Source organism: Phanerochaete carnosa (assembly GCF_000300595.1).
Source record: "Phanerochaete carnosa HHB-10118-sp unplaced genomic scaffold PHACAscaffold_2, whole genome shotgun sequence".
Classification (NCBI taxonomy): Eukaryota; Fungi; Basidiomycota; class Agaricomycetes; order Polyporales; family Phanerochaetaceae; genus Phanerochaete; species Phanerochaete carnosa.
In genome coordinates, this window is record NW_006767629.1 from 3,150,397 (window position 1) to 3,166,468 (window position 16,072).

Below are 16,072 nucleotides of genomic sequence, written 5' to 3' on the forward strand. Positions count from 1 at the left end.
CCGCCGCCATGAGGAGCGCGATCACGAGCTTCCGGGAGTTTCCTGACACGATACCAAAAGATAAGTTACGAATAATACAAGCCATTAGGCCTTAGGTTATGTTCCCTAAATCTACGAGTACAGCGTGTGTAGCGGTCAAGGTAAGTGAGCATATGCATTGTACCTGCAGGTGCTCGCATGTTATAGCCGTGGTTTTTTGTTCCGGGTCTCCGCAAGCTGCTCCAAGCGACGTCGCTTTTCTTTAGCAGGTGATTGGGAGTACGATGGCATGTCTTGTGATCCGCTGGACTCTGCGGCAGGTGGTGTGGATACCCTACCTTCCGTGTTGTCGGCCTCCTGCCCCAGACTTACTTCCTCTTCTCCTGGGACTGAAGAGGCCACGCTGCCGGGACCATGTGTCACTCCAAATCGCATAAAGAACGATACCACACTGACCTTGAAGCTCGGGTAGGCGTGCGTCGCACTAGCCGTCCTTTGCCCTTTGCTGGCGGCGGCGAGGATGACTCGGCTTTTCCTAGTGACTCAGGTTCAGGCTTTGAGGACACAGATCTGACGACGGAGCTCAATACAGAGCAGAGGAAAACGAGCTAAAGAGACCACTGACCTAGTTTCCGAAGTTTCGCGTTCGTCATCAACGAACTGCTCCTCGTTTTCTTCGTCACTGGTCTCCAATTCGCGTCGCCTGTCAAACTTGGCCCACCGCTTGGCGACCTCTAGGAGAGCGTCCCACTGTTCCGACGCAAGATATTCCACAGGTTCTAGCTCGTCCTTAGGAACCTCCCTGCGGCACTCAGGGCATCTAACAGTATCTTCGTAGCCGGGAGCCAACTTTTGCGTGCAGCCCTTGCAGAAGATATGTTCGCAAGTCAAGCTATAGAAAATTGCACGAATCAGCACGTATGACGTCGCATAGCTCAGCTCTCGTGCCTAACTGCAGCATGCGGCTCCAGTTTCTCGAAGCATATCTTGCATTCTTCGTCGCCTTCCAGAGAAGGAGCTAGCATGAGATCATGGAACCTCCGGAGTAGCTGACAGTAACTCAGTGGGATCATCTTGGAGAGCTCAGAGACCCATGCGGACCTTGCGCATCTTATGTGCAGTATCTCCAACTTCGAGGTCGGCTTGGGCTTGGAGCTCTTCAGCGTCTTTTCTAATTTCTTTAGCTCGAAGCTATCGCGCATGGGTCAGTACAGACAAGGAGACAGAGCTGGCTGAATGCACTTGTGCCATCTTTCTTCTGTCGCGCTCTCTTCCCTGGTGTCACAAGTGAGATATTTGCGAGACAAAGGCAGAAACTGAGTACTGAGCACGCACCCGTTCCAGTTCGGCCACCTGCTTCCTCAGGGCATTCACCTTTGCCTGCAGCTGTTTGACGCCTGGTCCGCCCTTCTTTCCAGGTTTTGGTTGGGAAAGACTATCTGCCGCTTCTTGGGCTTGGTCTAAGTCTTCTTGTAGTTGCTTGTTCTTTTTCTGCAAATCAATCACATCCTTCTTCAAGGTGCGGAGGCTCTTCATGAGCTGTGAGGCGCATCCCTGTGTTATTGGCGAGTTATGAGAGCACTCTGCTAGGACCTAAAGAACCAACTAAACCATGACATGCCGTCAAGATAGCACGAGTAAGGAGAACAAAGCCTAACGTACTGTACCTCTAGTGCGGTGATCCCAGCATCGACATGGCTATATGTTTGAGCTGGTGGGCTTGCCTTAACCTCCGGGAGATGATCTTCATCGACAATTCCATTGGTGTCTTCCAGTGTAACCTTGGACGTACTCGCGCGCATCTTGCCTCTGGTGGTGGGGGCCATAATATTGACACACGTCGACGAAGTGGGGATGGACAGACGTCCGTTAACTCCGCCATCTTGGCGTACAGTAGTCACGGAGTAGGCGCTAGATCAGAGCGAGCGTGTAACTATCATGAGTTGGGGTTACATGCTAGTTGGTGGGACGCGTGCCGGGGGCTACGCTGGAATGTATCTCGAGTCTAGCCAAGCGCCAGGTAACGGCAGCCTTTTCTTTATTATCCAAGTAAATCCCTAGCTCTAAATTTACATCGCATATCGCCCTGGAGTCTCAATGTTCCTTCGGTCAGTGCTTCTTCAGTCAATGCTCCTTGAAGAAATCCTTGACGACCTCGCCAAGGATCTTTATGGCATTCTTCATCGTCGGGAACTGCGATACAATACTGAGCTGCCAGCTTTAACCCACGTACTAAATGCAACAAACATACCTCGGCGTTGCTGAAGCTGATACGGAAGTGACCCCGGCCCCTATCATTCATATCCTCGTCGGCAGCGAAATACCAACCCGGGGCAACGAGCACGCCAGCCTCGGCAAGATTTATGAAAAGCTGCATCTCGAGCGTTTCTTCCTCGCCCTCCTTGAATGAAGGGTGCGATTCGAAGTCCATGGAAAGCCAGACGAACATGCCCGAAGTCGGCGGTATGAAGGTGAACAGCTTGCGGTAAGACGTCTTCTCGACAGTATCTGTAGGCTTGGCATAGCAATCGTACACCTCGCAGCCAGCCCAAATCGACTCCGTCGAATAGCTCTGGCGCACATGGAACTCCTCGAACAGGGTGTCGATGAAGTAATCACGACGGGCCTTGTACTCGACGGCGAGTCCTATACATAGCTTGTCAGACCCATAAGGGATTTGTACGTCATGATACAGTAGCGCACCGTGCAACCACCTGACGTAACCGTCATACTTCCAGGTTGTCAACAATTGAGTGATGAGGGACTATTCATATGTCAATATACGGCCAGGATGCACCTATATGTGACCACAAGGACCCACTTGTCCGAAGCCGCAAGGCGCTTGTGTGCTAGTCTCTCCCTGCCGCTCAAGACGTTCGGCCATCTGAGGGCTGCAGGTAAAATAACCAAGTCGACTACCAGGTGCGATATACTGTCAATGCCCTGGTCAACTTGAGGCATGAATAGTGGAGCTTGCACATCTCACTTTGGAAAAGGTGTCCATTCGAATGACTCGCCCCTGGTAGTCAAACTTCAGGTAGCTCGGAGCGAGGCTCGAGAGGAACTCGGACTGATCGTGCTTGACAGACACTGTGCTGCGCTCAGACTTGGGCTTGTAAGGACCCTCTTGAAGGAAGTAGTACGGGTCATCCTCGACGATGATGATATCTACCATAGCTTTCAGGAAATACCATCAGATGTGTGAGAACTACGCGTACCGAACTTGACACAGATGGCGTAGATCTCTTTCTTGCGCTTCTCGCCCATTGTCTAAATACTCATAAGAACGTGTATCGCGCGTATGTCTTTCATTCGACTTACTGCACCGCTCGGGTTTTGGCCCACTGGCACAGTGTACATAACGTGAGGCCTGAATGCAAATTAGGCCGGAAATATAGTGACAATGACTCTATTACATACCGCTTTGCACCGCGCTCTTCCTCATTCCACTCGTCCAGCGTCTTGTAGAGATCATCGGCGCGCATACCCTCAGCATCCATAGCAATCGGGGTTGGCCTCACGTTGTATGGCTGGCTTGCGAACATTGCGGACGGGTAGGACCACTCTTCAGTGATGTACATCTCGCCCGGGTTGCACAGCGTAAGGACCGCTCGCGCCCACCCGTCGGTATTACCAGTATGTACGAGGGTGGCGAAGTCTGAGTATGCAGGCTGGTATACCCTGGTAACGAATTCCTTGATGAACTTCTGAAGGGGAACGATGCCCTGCGCGGTGCCGTACTGCAGGGCGACGGCCAGATTAACTTCATTGACGGGGTCGCTTGCATATTTTGGTACATTGATTGGGCTGGTCTTTTCCTTGCCTGCACCGAACAGCTTCCAGACCCAGGATAACGAGGACGACTCCCGCTTCGGCTCAAGAGTGAAGGAGTCAGAAGCAAGAGCTGCGCGGATTGTGAGCGTTTGCCACCTTGCTTTGGCGTCTTCATGACGTACCGTTGGCCGAAACGTCGGCAAAGGGGAAGTAGTCTGGATGAGGCATCCCTGACAATCATACAGTATTTGGCGTCGCGTAACAGGTGCACGCAAAGTATCTCACGCACCACCGGCCAATGGTATGACATTTGGGTTATTCATGTACTTTGCCAGTCCCTTCAGAGGCGACACCTTCCTGCGCTTCGAGAGCTCGGACAGGTGATTCGACAAATCAATTGCCTTACGTCCGGTTTCCGACGACATGATGTGTCTGCAATGCTCCAAGGACGCGATTACAGGGCAGCAAGAGGGCGATGAAGACGCCTGGGAAGGGGCAAGGGCAAGGGCACGCTCAAGTCGGGTAAAATCAGCTCTGCATATATGTTGGGGGAGATGACTAAGGCGCCCGGTGTGAATTACCGTTCCGTTTCAGCCTGATAACGTGTGCAACCATGCTGCCGGCTTCTAGATAAGGCTGGGCCGCAGCAGTTACGTGGAGGATGTCTTGGACAACGAGGAGAGGGTAGCAGACGAACAGAATGACCGCTTAGGTGTTTAAGGTTAGGCTGCGATCGCCGTCGGATTCGTCCGCCTGTCGTCCGCCACATTTCGGGGCCGCGCATGGCTCATCCTTCGGATGATTCCGTCTCGCGCCATCTCGAGGGCCTATGAGCGCAGGGAGAAGTGATTTGAAAAGCCGCTGGTGTACAGAAGCTAGTTTCACAGGCTTGAGAGCATCGTTGAAACAAATACGTATGCCCTGCGCCTCCTCGATCGTCACCAGCAAGTTAAATACTAACAGATGTGGCGCCCTTAAGGGACTTGTAGACTTGTCCGCTGCATGAAATAATTGTCATGGGATTAATCCAGAGGAAGAGACATACCCTGTAAGGATGATAAAGGCTCAGTGTATTGAGGCGCAAGACGGCACTTAGTATCAGAATGGGCATCGATACAAGTTCTAGAACCATGGGTGTCTACAAGAAGTTTGATCCAGGACCATCCTTCCTCCTACACAGGGAGCCATACTTGTCGCAAACATTACGTCTCGTCGTGTTTGGCTGCTAAATCCATTCAGAGGAGTGGTCGGCATCTACAAAATGGTGGTCGGCCATAATGACGTGTGGCATTGGCATAGAATGTTACCCCAAATGAATGCGATTAGCAACCAAACAAGAAGCGAGATGGATATGCGTGCGCGGAGGTCGGCTGCCTGCTAGGAGGTAAGCAGGAGGTCTGGGGCAGGACGAATCAGATTTGAAAGACGACGACAAGGGCAAGCTGCGCCACATACCTTGAACACCATCCCATGCCCAGATGGGGGAGCAGAGCAACCCGGGGAGCGTGGCCCTCCCAGAGCATACCCTTTTATGCCACTCACAAAGATCGGATCATGGTTCTGCACATTTCCTAAGAGCCCAGCGGTGGATGTCGGTCACGGTCTGCGCTTCGGCGAAACCTACTGGGCAATGTGTGCCATCTGGGGCCAATAATTCTATCTACGGGTCCTTGTGTCCAAGATACTTATGATATATCTGATTGGCGACGAACTCAAGCAAGACCACCATCGATCTGAGAATATAGACTAGCGTAGTTCACTGATTAGTATGAGCGCAAACCGGACCTAATTGGATAAGCATAAAAGCAGTCTGTGCAACAATTGAGTACTGGAACCTGTGACCACCCACCGCGCCCACCCAGCATGCACGCGGAGGCATGCTCGAAACACGCGTATTGTCTTGACAAGAATTAACTCCGCGACATTGATGTGACCGAGAGTTCTGCAACGGACTGTCTAACATTTCGTGGCCAGCCAAATGCAACTCGCGTCCATTAGCCGAACCAACGTGTTTTGAAAAGACTCACAGAAATCGAGGATGAACGTTAACGCAGTACAGTCCGATAACGGCGGTGGGCAACTTGGGCTTGAGACAAATGTCTTAGTAGGGCCGAACACTGGAGCTGCCAAGTTTAGTGCGCACCAGCGTCTTTCGCTTGATCAGCACGCTTCGGCAAGTCACTCCTTATCCATCAACACCCATCTCGCTCGCTGCAGCAGTCTCACCCTCACGTAGGAGGTGGGAAGGAATAGGGCTAGTTGGTTGAGGGTAGCAGGAAGGTTCGGTACGTGCTAAGCAGCTCATCACGCACCCACCGTTCAATACGATTCCCTATGCATGCTCAGGATCTTCGTAGCTAGGATGGCGTTTCAGTTCTCCAGGAAGGGGTGTTTTAAGTGCGGCAACCGTGCGTAAGATACTCGTGGTGTCATCGAGAGGAGGCTCAATTTGCTGCCAGTGGGCCATATTGCGGAAAATTGTACGTCAGAGCAACGCCTTTGCTACAATTGCCGCCAGCCCGGCCACGAGTCGGCTGCTTGTCCCTCGCCCCGCACAGTCGCTGCCAAGCAGTGCTATTCCTGTGGAGGTGTCGGTCACATCCAAGCGGAGTGCCCCAGCCTGAGGGTCCAAGCTGGCGGTGGAGGCCAGAAGTGCTACGTACGTCTCTGTCACTGCCAGTTCCTGGCGCACGTACTCAGCGCATATATTCAGAACTGCGGTCGTTTCGGCCATATCGCGCGTGCCTGCCCTAACGGTGCAGGCTCAGGTGCATTTGCTTCCCGTGCACCTCCCCCTGGACGTTCTCTGAACACGTCCACTCTGCCTCCGGTCAAGTGCTACCGTTGCGGAGGCCCGAATCACATGGCAAGGTGGGCCTCTATGTGTATAACGTGTATGCATTGCTCATCTCTCTTGTAGAGACTGCCTGGCCGCCCCCGGTACGACCATCACGGATGGCGGCGCCGGCAACTCCAACAAGAACAAGACCTGCTATAAGTGCCAGCAGGAGGGCCACGTAAGTTCTCACTAATGCTTCCCTCTGCGCACGTTCTTCGCTGATTGACGCATAGATTGCTCGCGACTGTCCTGAGAACGTAGAGGCTGCAGCTTAAGCTTTGTTTTCCGAGCCTTTGTGTCCCTAACGTACCGGTCGGGCGCTGACGGCGAGGTGGATCGCTCGCCCGCCATAAATCACCTTTCGTTCTTGTCGTATTTCGTATTTATCAATGCTAAGTGTACGAGACCGCGATTATGATACCTCTAGTTCCTCAACAGACTTAGTTCCTGTGATTATGCGTGCTCGTCCATCTAGGTGTGTCCTCATCGCCGTGTCTTGTCGTACGTTCACTTGAGGGTCATGAATCTGGATGAACTAGCTAGGATTGCTAGGGAGTGCCACAAGCGGGTCCATCTTAGACCAGCAATACAACTCAGCGGTGACGGCGGCGTCGATGCCGGCCGTGGATATGTGCATGTGATTCCATCTCCAGATGAAGTCACAACGTGGATAAGCAATCGCGGTGTGCTGAGCAATCTGGTGTGGCTCAGGTGGTAAGCCACTGACAGTACGCTGCACAGTGCATATGGCGCGGATCACAAAACAACAACTTCACGAATATTATTGGTTTACCTGTATGTGCGTGCATATGTCCCTTCCATCTCCACGGTTCAGTGCTGATCTAGTGCGGCAGTTCAGGAAGGCGACACGGGTACAGACTGCCCTCGATGTGTTCGTGGTACAAATTCTAGGTGTTTCGCCGCAGAAAGCTCGCGCTCATTCTGGACTTCGCGAATCCCCTGCAAGCACGGCACGAGGTCCAACTTACGAAGTGGTAACAAACCTCACTAAGCGCATATATACACGCTCACGCGACGTCATAGGCAACCGTCGTGATACTGCAATTTGATTCGAGCAGAGTTCCAAGCCAACCGTCCGAAACGCGTGAAGCGCACTCCGCAGGACCACCTGTGAGCACGAGCAAGCCAATCGGATTCGGGGCCATCTCATCCTGGAAGCATCGCTATCGAGCCTGCGGACCGCGTGCAGTGCCTGTCATATGAACCACCGCGCGGCGTGCCGGATTGCAAGCAGCGCAGCGGAGAGCCGTACTTGCGTTCAGGACCCGTCGCTATCGCGAATAGCACCGAAGAACTGCTCAGCGGTCGCGCATCCCCTGTGCGACCTCTGCACCCCAACTCGTGGTCGACGCCGGGTGTTCAGTTGTTTGACCGTAGTATCAGCGTCTTTCAACAGAGGAGCACGATACCATAGGGCAGATCCCCTAACTTTGGTGCCCGCGAGACTCTTCGCTCGGTACGTCTCGCCGCAGATGACTATCGTCTGTGGCGCTTTGACTAAGGAATACGTGTGCAGATGCAAGGGCATGAACACTTTGCGCTCACGCGCCGAGAAGACCCTAGTCTGATCATGATATTGTTCGCTCATTTCCGAGGGCCGTTTGACTCGTTCCGACGTGGAAGGTTTTACTGCATCTCCGGACGAGCAAAGCGTCGGTCCTCCGCAATGAGGTATACTTCTAGACCCTTTCATAATGCAGATGCATGTAGCTACCGCGTTTCCGGCGGTCAGAATTACAGCTTCTCACGACTCGATTACACAGGAGACGGTTTGCGTGCGGAACATTAGATCACTATTATTGGTAAGTAGTCCTTCCACTATGGTCATGACAAGTTCTGGAACGCAGAATGATAAATCGGTGGCACCGACCTTGCCTTCAAAGGAAGCATTTATCCGTATCATGGGAATCTTGAGTCCTGTTGTCTCGAATGAGCGGCTAGAACTTGCTTAGATGATGAGTCGACGACGGTGCGAGAACGCGAGAAGCCACAGCGAGCGCAGCTAGAGCGTTTACGGAGCGGGTTTTGTTCCCCCCGCTCGTGTATAAGAGGGGTACGCCTTGAGCCGAGATAGACCAGCTCTTTTCCTCTTTCCCCTCTAGTGTGTGTCTGCTCTCGCCTTCATGTACTCAGACGCTTACTGACCACTTGTCCGCAGATTTATTTGCTCATCCTCCTTACAATGGATGTCGAGATGACAGTCCGTTTCATGGCTTTCGAGGCCACATACACTAGCAACGTGATCTGCACCCCAAATCTTTCTGTCGAAGTAAGTTTCGCATTATGCTTTCAGCCGCGCTCTTACTTATGTTGCCGGAAGGCTGTCGCGTCGTCATCAAGTCCTATCTTCAAGACCCTTTCCATAGTCTGGCGCTTCCAGTCGGCCTCGCCCCAATCACCACGCTCGAACGAACTCACTGCTCTGTCGACCCCGTTACAAGGCGCTAGGTATCCTGATAGCCTTCTCGTCGAGGGAGCCGCATCCGACTGTGGACCAACCCTGGTCACGCTGGATCTGTCATTCCTGTTTGCTCACGCGGCGTATGCAGGGGCCTCGCAGATGTTCTTCACACAGATCTCAAAAATTATGGTGTCCGCTTTTGAACAACGTTGTTTAAAGCTTTATGGTCCTGGGGACAAGTGACTGGTCCGTTACTAGGTAGAGTCATTGGACTACATTGTCCCCTCTATAATAGAACACCAAGAGGATTGCCTCGGTACCCATAGAAATTTTCTTCACGCAGTTGTCACGCGCAGATATTCGAGGAATGGCTTCTCACAGAGACGATCACTGTTTTTGGCCTCGTGCGAAAATGCCAAAAATGCCATCAGCGTCCGAGTCTCGTGCTGCTTCCTTGAAACCGCGTCCAACTCAACAGCTTACAAGTGATGTAACTCAAAAGGTCTTAGAGTTCCATGTCCTTTCAGCTACCACTCTCAGAATAATCAAGTGCAAAAAGTTTGATTTATGCACTTGAGAGCCACGTAATGACAGGACGGTATACACAAGTACACCAGAGATTCCACACAACGTACGCAGGGTTGGCAGATGGCTGATGATGCTGAGCCTACGGTAGCATGTCAGTATTAGAAGGTCACAATAACCAACGGCGAGTGACCTACCCCGTGCCGACAGATCACCCGCTAGTGCGTACGTTCCTACTTCGTGAAAGGCTGAGCAGGGAACTCGCGACAAGCAGCGGACTGAGACCCATCGGGGTACTCGACTGGCACCTGATGGAAGTATGTAAGCGCAATTGCACCCGCCGAAGAAAGTGGGCGCCCACTCAAGGCGAGGCCGCTGAGCAGCCTTACAAGAAGCGGATGGAACGGACGATGTGGAGGGGGATGGTTTCGGCGCATTAGCAGAGTTCGATCCTGGTGCCGTGGATTGAGGCTGCGACAATATGCGGGTGTTCGTGCAGTATGGCAGAAACCGTGGGTATGATTTAACGTCGCTAACGACATAATATAGTTGACTAGGTCGATAGCTGGGGGATATGAGCGGACGTCGGTGTATTTAACCGAGGACAATGAGCGACATACGGGAATACTCTGCGCTCATGGTATGTCTGGGGCTCCTCTGGTTGTGATTGAAGAAACGAAGGAAGAGGCGGGGGAGAGAATATTTTCCTATTTCCCGTTGGTCCTATGTGAGTCCTTGCGAAAGACCTGCCAGCGGTGAACGGACGAGTAAGAAACATGTCGCGCGCGGAAGATAGACGTCAATCTCCGAAAGCCCTAGATGGTTGAGAGTCCGCGGGGCGGGACGCAAGGCGCTCGATCGTTGATCGGCGGCTATATCGGGCGCCCACATACGCTCATGCGCGCTGATAACGTTGTTGTTCTATTCCTTGGGTCTCTGGCCCCGAGCTCTCACACTGCTCTCACCGTGCCTTTCGTCCTGCCTTTGCTGTTACTATGCATTGCTAAATCCATTTGTATCTCTAATTGCGGCAATATCCTAATATCACCTGGAGACACCACAGGATTGGATCGATACCTTCACAACTACTATCGGATTATCTGACGATATTAGGCCTTAGCGGACTCTTCGGCGTTGAACATGGACCCAAACCTACACTACTCAGACGAGTACGATGAGTATGTGGCGGCATGCTGGCCAGTGCAAGCTCTCGTCATTGACGTCCATGCAGATCTGATCAGCTCAGTGGTCCACCTCGAGGCCGGTCACCTACCCCTCCTTCCTCGAATACACCACCGCCAGACTCTTCTCAGTACAGTCTAGATGATCATGGTCACGTGGCTACGCACGACCGTTCTCACCGGTCTCATCGCTCGAGTGGCCGTCACAGTACCAACCGTGAATTCATGAAGCTCTTGGTCAGCGAGGAAACCGAAGCTAAGCAAACACGGAGATTCCTCCGCTCCGCTCTTGCGCGGTTAGACAACGAGACTGTCCGTGCTCAGGAGGCAGAGAAGCGCGCTTTGGAGCTCGCAGAGCGATTCAAAGTCGTCAACGATGCACGTATCCAGGCTCAGCAGGAACTACAGCGCGTAAATGAAGAGCTCAGGCTTTACAAAGTCCAGTATGACAGTGCTCAACGGGAGCTTATCAGAGGCCAAGAGCTGCTGAAGAGTTTGGAGGCGCAACGAGACGACGCTGAGACACACGCCGCGAAAGCTAGGTCAACGGCCCGACGGTTGAAGGAGGAGAATCTGATGATGAGAGCCAGAGAAGAGGGCAGAAGAGCTGGATATGCAGAAGGCCTGCGAAGAGGTATGGAACAGGCGCGGATGCAAGGATTACGCTCGGACGCGGACGGCGGAACTGACTTAAACATGACTGACGACGCATATCGCACTGACTCTCTGGCAGATCTTCCTGTGCGCAACTTGACCTCTCCTATATCCCTGCAATCCCCCATCCCACAACGCCCCATCCCTCCCGCGACTCTACAACCAGTTCCTCCTGATTCTCAGACGTCACGATTCCATGAACATGGGATCGGCATCAGCCCTGCACCTATTAACGTTACACTGTTGGACGAGCCAAGTCAATGGCCGGATCTGCCTCCCCGACGATCCACGCCAGTCGCTAACCCGCCACCTTCTCCCAGACACCAGTTCACGCATGACCTTCCCTTAGGCTACATCCCACCCATGGACCCAGATGGGCAGATCAGGCTACCGCCTTCGCATGAAATTGAACCTGGCCCTACCTCGCCGCTGCCTCTTCATATTCCTCCTCCTGGCTCAATGCGTAATCGGTCTGATTCGGACGCGTCAGCAGGTTCTGCTGCCAGAGACTATGCATTCGCAAAACCCCAGACCCCCTCAGTAGCCGAGTCATACCAATCCATCCCGGCCTCTCAATCTACAACTATGTCCCAGTTCGATCTTGTAAATCCGCCGCCTCCAATGCAGCAACGCAATTTCAGCGGCGATCGTAGGCATGCGCTAAGTACCATCCAGGAGGTGGCGAGTTCTGCAGACTTCACGCCCAGACATAGTCCTAGCATCGACAGGAGTGCTCTGTTCGACGCCCAATCTCCGCCCCACGATGATGGAGGAATGCCTCAGTCTAACGTGTTCCCGGGTGTGCCTCAAGTTCGCGTCGAAGCTGAGGGTTCTCCTGTGGCTCAAATGCGCGGCCCTTCTAGGATTCATGCTGACAATGTACGCCTTGCAGACGCATTTCGATGGGGACACCCGGATGTTGCTGATGAGATGCGGCGCGGTAGTTCAGAGGTTAGTGCTTAGACGCAAAGTAAGACGCACCGCCTAACGTGTCCGCTGTGTAGTTCCGATCCAATCCGTCGCTCGAGAGTCTCTCCAGGCAGCGACCTGCCCATCCCACGACACCCGCACCGTTGACACCTCAACCACCACCGACTAATCCTTACCGTTCTCCATCGGTGGGTTCTGCAAGAGGGTCTGGAATACCTCAAGAGGACTTGCTTCGGCCGCTACACACGGGCGGGTCCACGAGGAGCTCGCAGGTTCGACGGTCACAGTCCGGTCTCTCACAGGCTTCGTCCGCCCCCGAATACGAAATTGAAGTCATTCCGCCTGTGAGTTCCATTACGGGTGATTGGTGATACTAACCGTGCTGATAGTGACTGCTAGTCTGAAACACCGTCTACATCGTCTCCGATGGAGCGCACGCGAGGCATGCTCTCGCCGGACCCGTCCGTAGTGGACTTGCCTCCGTCCGCCGTTGAACCACCTCTGCCGGTAGCGCCACCTATGCCACCTGTATATAACTCGCCTTCGCAGGGTCGGTACCCGTCTTCGAGTTTGGTGTCGGAGTCGGCCCCAGCCCCAAGTAGTTCCGTCCTGAAAGTCAACGCGCTTCCACCGGGATTCGTTCCATCTGCGCCATCGACCCCACTGCCACAGGACACGCAGCTGCAATCTACTCCTCGCAGCACACCGATAAATCTCTACGCTCCTGTCACCAGTGTCCCGCAAATTCAGCGATCGAGCTCGTCTTCTTCCACCACGAGCAACTACCCGAAGGCTATGCATTCGCGCTCGCGTTCTATGGGTCAGCCACCAAGTTTAGATAGCGTCCGCAGCAAGACGCCGCATGCGCGCCCGCCATCTTCCCTGGGCAGCGGGCCCCCGATATATCAGGGTGCCCCTCAGCCTCCTGGGGGCTATCCAGTGGGGCCAGGACCTGCTGGGAACGCGCCTGAGAGCCCGCGGTCGACCACATCTCGCATGTCGGGACACACGCGCAGCCGCAGCTTGTACGCGGGCAGTACACCTGCGCCGCCGAGCCGTCCTCTGTCGGCCGCGCCCCCCTCCGCTCTTGATTCTGCTCACCAGCTTAGGCGCGCCTCCTCGGTTGCGTCGGACGACAGCGGTGTCTCCGGGCAGTCAAGGTCGTCAAGGAAGTCGCACACGCACTATGACCCCAACCGAAACCTCGACCCTGCATGGCTTGCGGGTTCGCAAGAGCTACCACTCTCGCCCAACACCCGGGCGAATACGAGAGCCAATGCGGCGAGGACGAACACGCCCGGCCCCGGGAGTCGAAACTCATCTGCGTTGTCGTATGCGAGCTTGAGGGGCGATGGCATATATCAATGAGCATGGACATTTTCCACAAATTAGTAGTCTACTATGCAATGCGCAACATGGTTTAGAACTCTTGAAGCCACTCATGATAATGCACGACTCTCCACTGAACGGAGTGCGAAGCCTCGAGCATGCCCACCACCCTTCCGCTCGCGCGGCGGGTTCTGTATGCTACGCACGTCCACAAATTTGAGCTGAGAATGAAACTCAGGGTCTTTGTCTTCTCCACGGAACAACTTCTTGAGGTTCGCCTCCAGCACAGCACCCTTGAGTACTGGCTCGTCCTTTTTTAGTTGTTCAGGGCTACCCGCGTACCGCCATAGCCAGCTTTCCTTTGCACGAAGCAGGTTCGGGTGCTGCTTCTCCGGCGGGACAGGAACGATACCCGACGTTTTGCTCCTCAGGACCTGTTGGTAGCGGTCTGCCTCGTCTCTCGTGCCCGTCCGGCGAACGACAACCTTCTCAATCTCACCGCCTTCAGCCATGTACTCCAACACAATCTTTTTCAGATATCTGTACGTTTATTAGTCCATGAACGAGGAGCACTAAGCAACAGTGCGCACCTCATCGAGCGTATGGGATGGTTCGATGGTTGAGGTGGGAGCTGCCAGCCTTTCCTCGCTGATCTGTGCATGGGCTTCTCGCCATAGACTTTTGGTGGTGCTGTGGCTGGCTCCTCAGGATACAGTTTCAAGGCGGTCTCGAAGATCTCGTGGGAGTCGAGAGCAACGAGATCCTGCCGGTGTCGGAAGACATGCCGGACAATGTTTCGCGCTTCAGGCGTGCAGAGCGCGTTGAAGACCTGCCTGCTCATGATGATGGGTCCTTAAGGGCTCGTTGTGCAGCGGCACTGGAGTAGTTGGCGTGGCGGTGCGGTTTGCGTCGAGAAGGTAAGCGCGGTGTTTTTCTTGGGTAAAACTTGGCCAAAACAAGTCAAACAAGGACCACTTTCTTCTCGGCGTGAAATTCACGCCTATATGGCGCCTAAAGCGCTGCACCGCCTATCACAGCTGCACGGATGAGACTGTGGGGCTCAAGATCTGGCGGATTTTACATGGGGCTAATTTTATACTATTTTGCGCGGATGGAGGTACAAAAGCAGATTCAGTTTGTTTCATAAATACACTTAAGCTATTTCCCCATGGTGATGTTATCATTTTAGTGGTACAAAAAGACACGCTGCTTTTACACCTTTTGAGGTATTAGGAGAGTCAAAATATCCTTAGGGCGGAATCATCATCATTTCTTTCTCCATGTGTATTACTCCATATATGGATAGCCCAGCGGTTATCTGCACCTCTTTTTGCCAGACCAACTTTATACAACAAGATTTACAAAAACAAAAGTCGACTTTATTTTACTCTTATTTTCAAATTTTATCTATCATATATTTTCGCCGGAAAGTGTTCAGGCTTTTTAGCTTCTTTTCTCGCGGTCGTTTTTGTGCCTCTGTCGGCTGAAAATATTTGCTGGTTAGCCCGGTGTTATGATTCGGGGTATCGTGATCTTTGAGCGCTGGTTTTTGTCTGAGATTCGTCCGACCGAAATCATGATTATGTCCAATGCGAAATACGCCCGATCCGAGATCTCCCCACCACAGTTCGGCGCCCACCGAGCCTCAGGCCTCGGAGCACACGTCCGTTCGAGTTGCATTCCGTGCTTAGAAGTCCGCGGTAAACGGCAGGAGACTACATTAGAACATATGTATGATCTCAACTCGGGTAGTAAGCTGCAATAGATGCCAGAGTAACAGGCTACAGGGCGGAGAAAAGCTCACCGTCAAGCTCGCTGGTACCTTCGCCCCTCATAGACAGGGCCGGAACGCTATCATCGTCGTCCTCAAGGAAACCACCACCTAGATTACCTTCGGGGAAATCCCTCTCGTCCTGAGCTATCATATCTTCTCGCCACCTATCCGTCCAAGATGTCAGCAGTATATCAAAGTTATAACACCACGGGACACATACTTAACCCACCCGTCGTGAGACGTGTTCGACACATTCGGGACATGGGCGGGCGCAGGTTCAAATAGACCGCTTTCAACACGGCCGTCGAGCTCGCGTACTCGTCTCGTGTGACGTGCGCTTGCTTGTGGTGAAGAGCTTTCCGAAGTGACATGCCTAGTTCTCCGCAGACAGTGCAGTCGAAGCCATACCGACGACTGCTTCTGAAGACTGGGGTCTCGTTAGTTAGGTCCGGGTGGCCGTGTGCAGGCTAGAGTCTCGCTGTATCTACATCTCACGACAGCAGTCAGTGCTGCGAGCACAGAGACTCGTTTGCACAAGTCTTAGGCACAGAATTTTTAGCACACGGACTCATGATTCATTAGTGCAGAGAATATTGGCAGATTCTCGAATGCGGAGTATCCTGAGACTTGTGTGACATGGTCAGACAAAAATCAATGCTCAATGA

At 53.2% G+C, this 16,072-nt stretch overlaps 5 protein-coding genes across 5 annotated transcripts; 3 read left to right on the forward strand and 2 right to left on the reverse strand.

The window, feature by feature from the left end:
• Positions 1–180: 180 nt before the first annotated feature.
• Positions 181–1,805, reverse strand: PHACADRAFT_192128 (uncharacterized protein; the record flags this gene model as incomplete). Its single annotated transcript, XM_007392246.1, has 9 exons — positions 181–382; positions 436–549; positions 605–777; positions 830–871; positions 933–1,028; positions 1,081–1,170; positions 1,222–1,254; positions 1,315–1,533; positions 1,647–1,805. 9 exons carry the CDS (start codon positions 1,803–1,805, stop codon positions 181–183), a joined length of 1,128 nt encoding a protein of 375 aa, XP_007392308.1.
• Positions 1,806–1,993: 188 nt separating this feature from the next.
• On the reverse strand, positions 1,994–4,239 carry PHACADRAFT_250454 (uncharacterized protein). The gene is made up of 10 exons (XM_007392247.1): positions 4,043–4,239; positions 3,936–3,983; positions 3,400–3,883; positions 3,301–3,349; positions 3,198–3,249; positions 2,966–3,147; positions 2,801–2,911; positions 2,683–2,743; positions 2,231–2,625; positions 1,994–2,172 (listed from the first exon to the last, which is right to left on the reverse strand). Exons 1-10 carry the CDS (start codon positions 4,176–4,178, stop codon positions 2,104–2,106), a joined length of 1,587 nt encoding a protein of 528 aa, XP_007392309.1. The 5' UTR covers positions 4,179–4,239; the 3' UTR covers positions 1,994–2,103.
• A 4,552-nt stretch (positions 4,240–8,791) lies between these two features.
• PHACADRAFT_250459 (uncharacterized protein) lies at positions 8,792–9,333 on the forward strand. Its single transcript, XM_007392248.1, has 2 exons — positions 8,792–8,882; positions 8,934–9,333. Exons 1-2 carry the CDS (start codon positions 8,796–8,798, stop codon positions 9,255–9,257), a joined length of 411 nt encoding a protein of 136 aa, XP_007392310.1. The 5' UTR covers positions 8,792–8,795; the 3' UTR covers positions 9,258–9,333.
• Positions 9,334–10,474: 1,141 nt separating this feature from the next.
• Positions 10,475–12,348, forward strand: PHACADRAFT_250460 (uncharacterized protein). Its single transcript, XM_007392249.1, has one exon. It carries the CDS (start codon positions 10,946–10,948, stop codon positions 12,335–12,337), a length of 1,392 nt encoding a protein of 463 aa, XP_007392311.1. The 5' UTR covers positions 10,475–10,945; the 3' UTR covers positions 12,338–12,348.
• Positions 12,349–12,681: 333 nt separating this feature from the next.
• Positions 12,682–14,019, forward strand: PHACADRAFT_250462 (uncharacterized protein). The gene has a single exon (XM_007392250.1). The coding sequence runs from the start codon at positions 12,731–12,733 to the stop codon at positions 13,670–13,672; it is 942 nt and encodes a 313-aa protein (XP_007392312.1). The 5' UTR covers positions 12,682–12,730; the 3' UTR covers positions 13,673–14,019.
• The last annotated feature ends 2,053 nt before the right edge of the window (positions 14,020–16,072 follow it).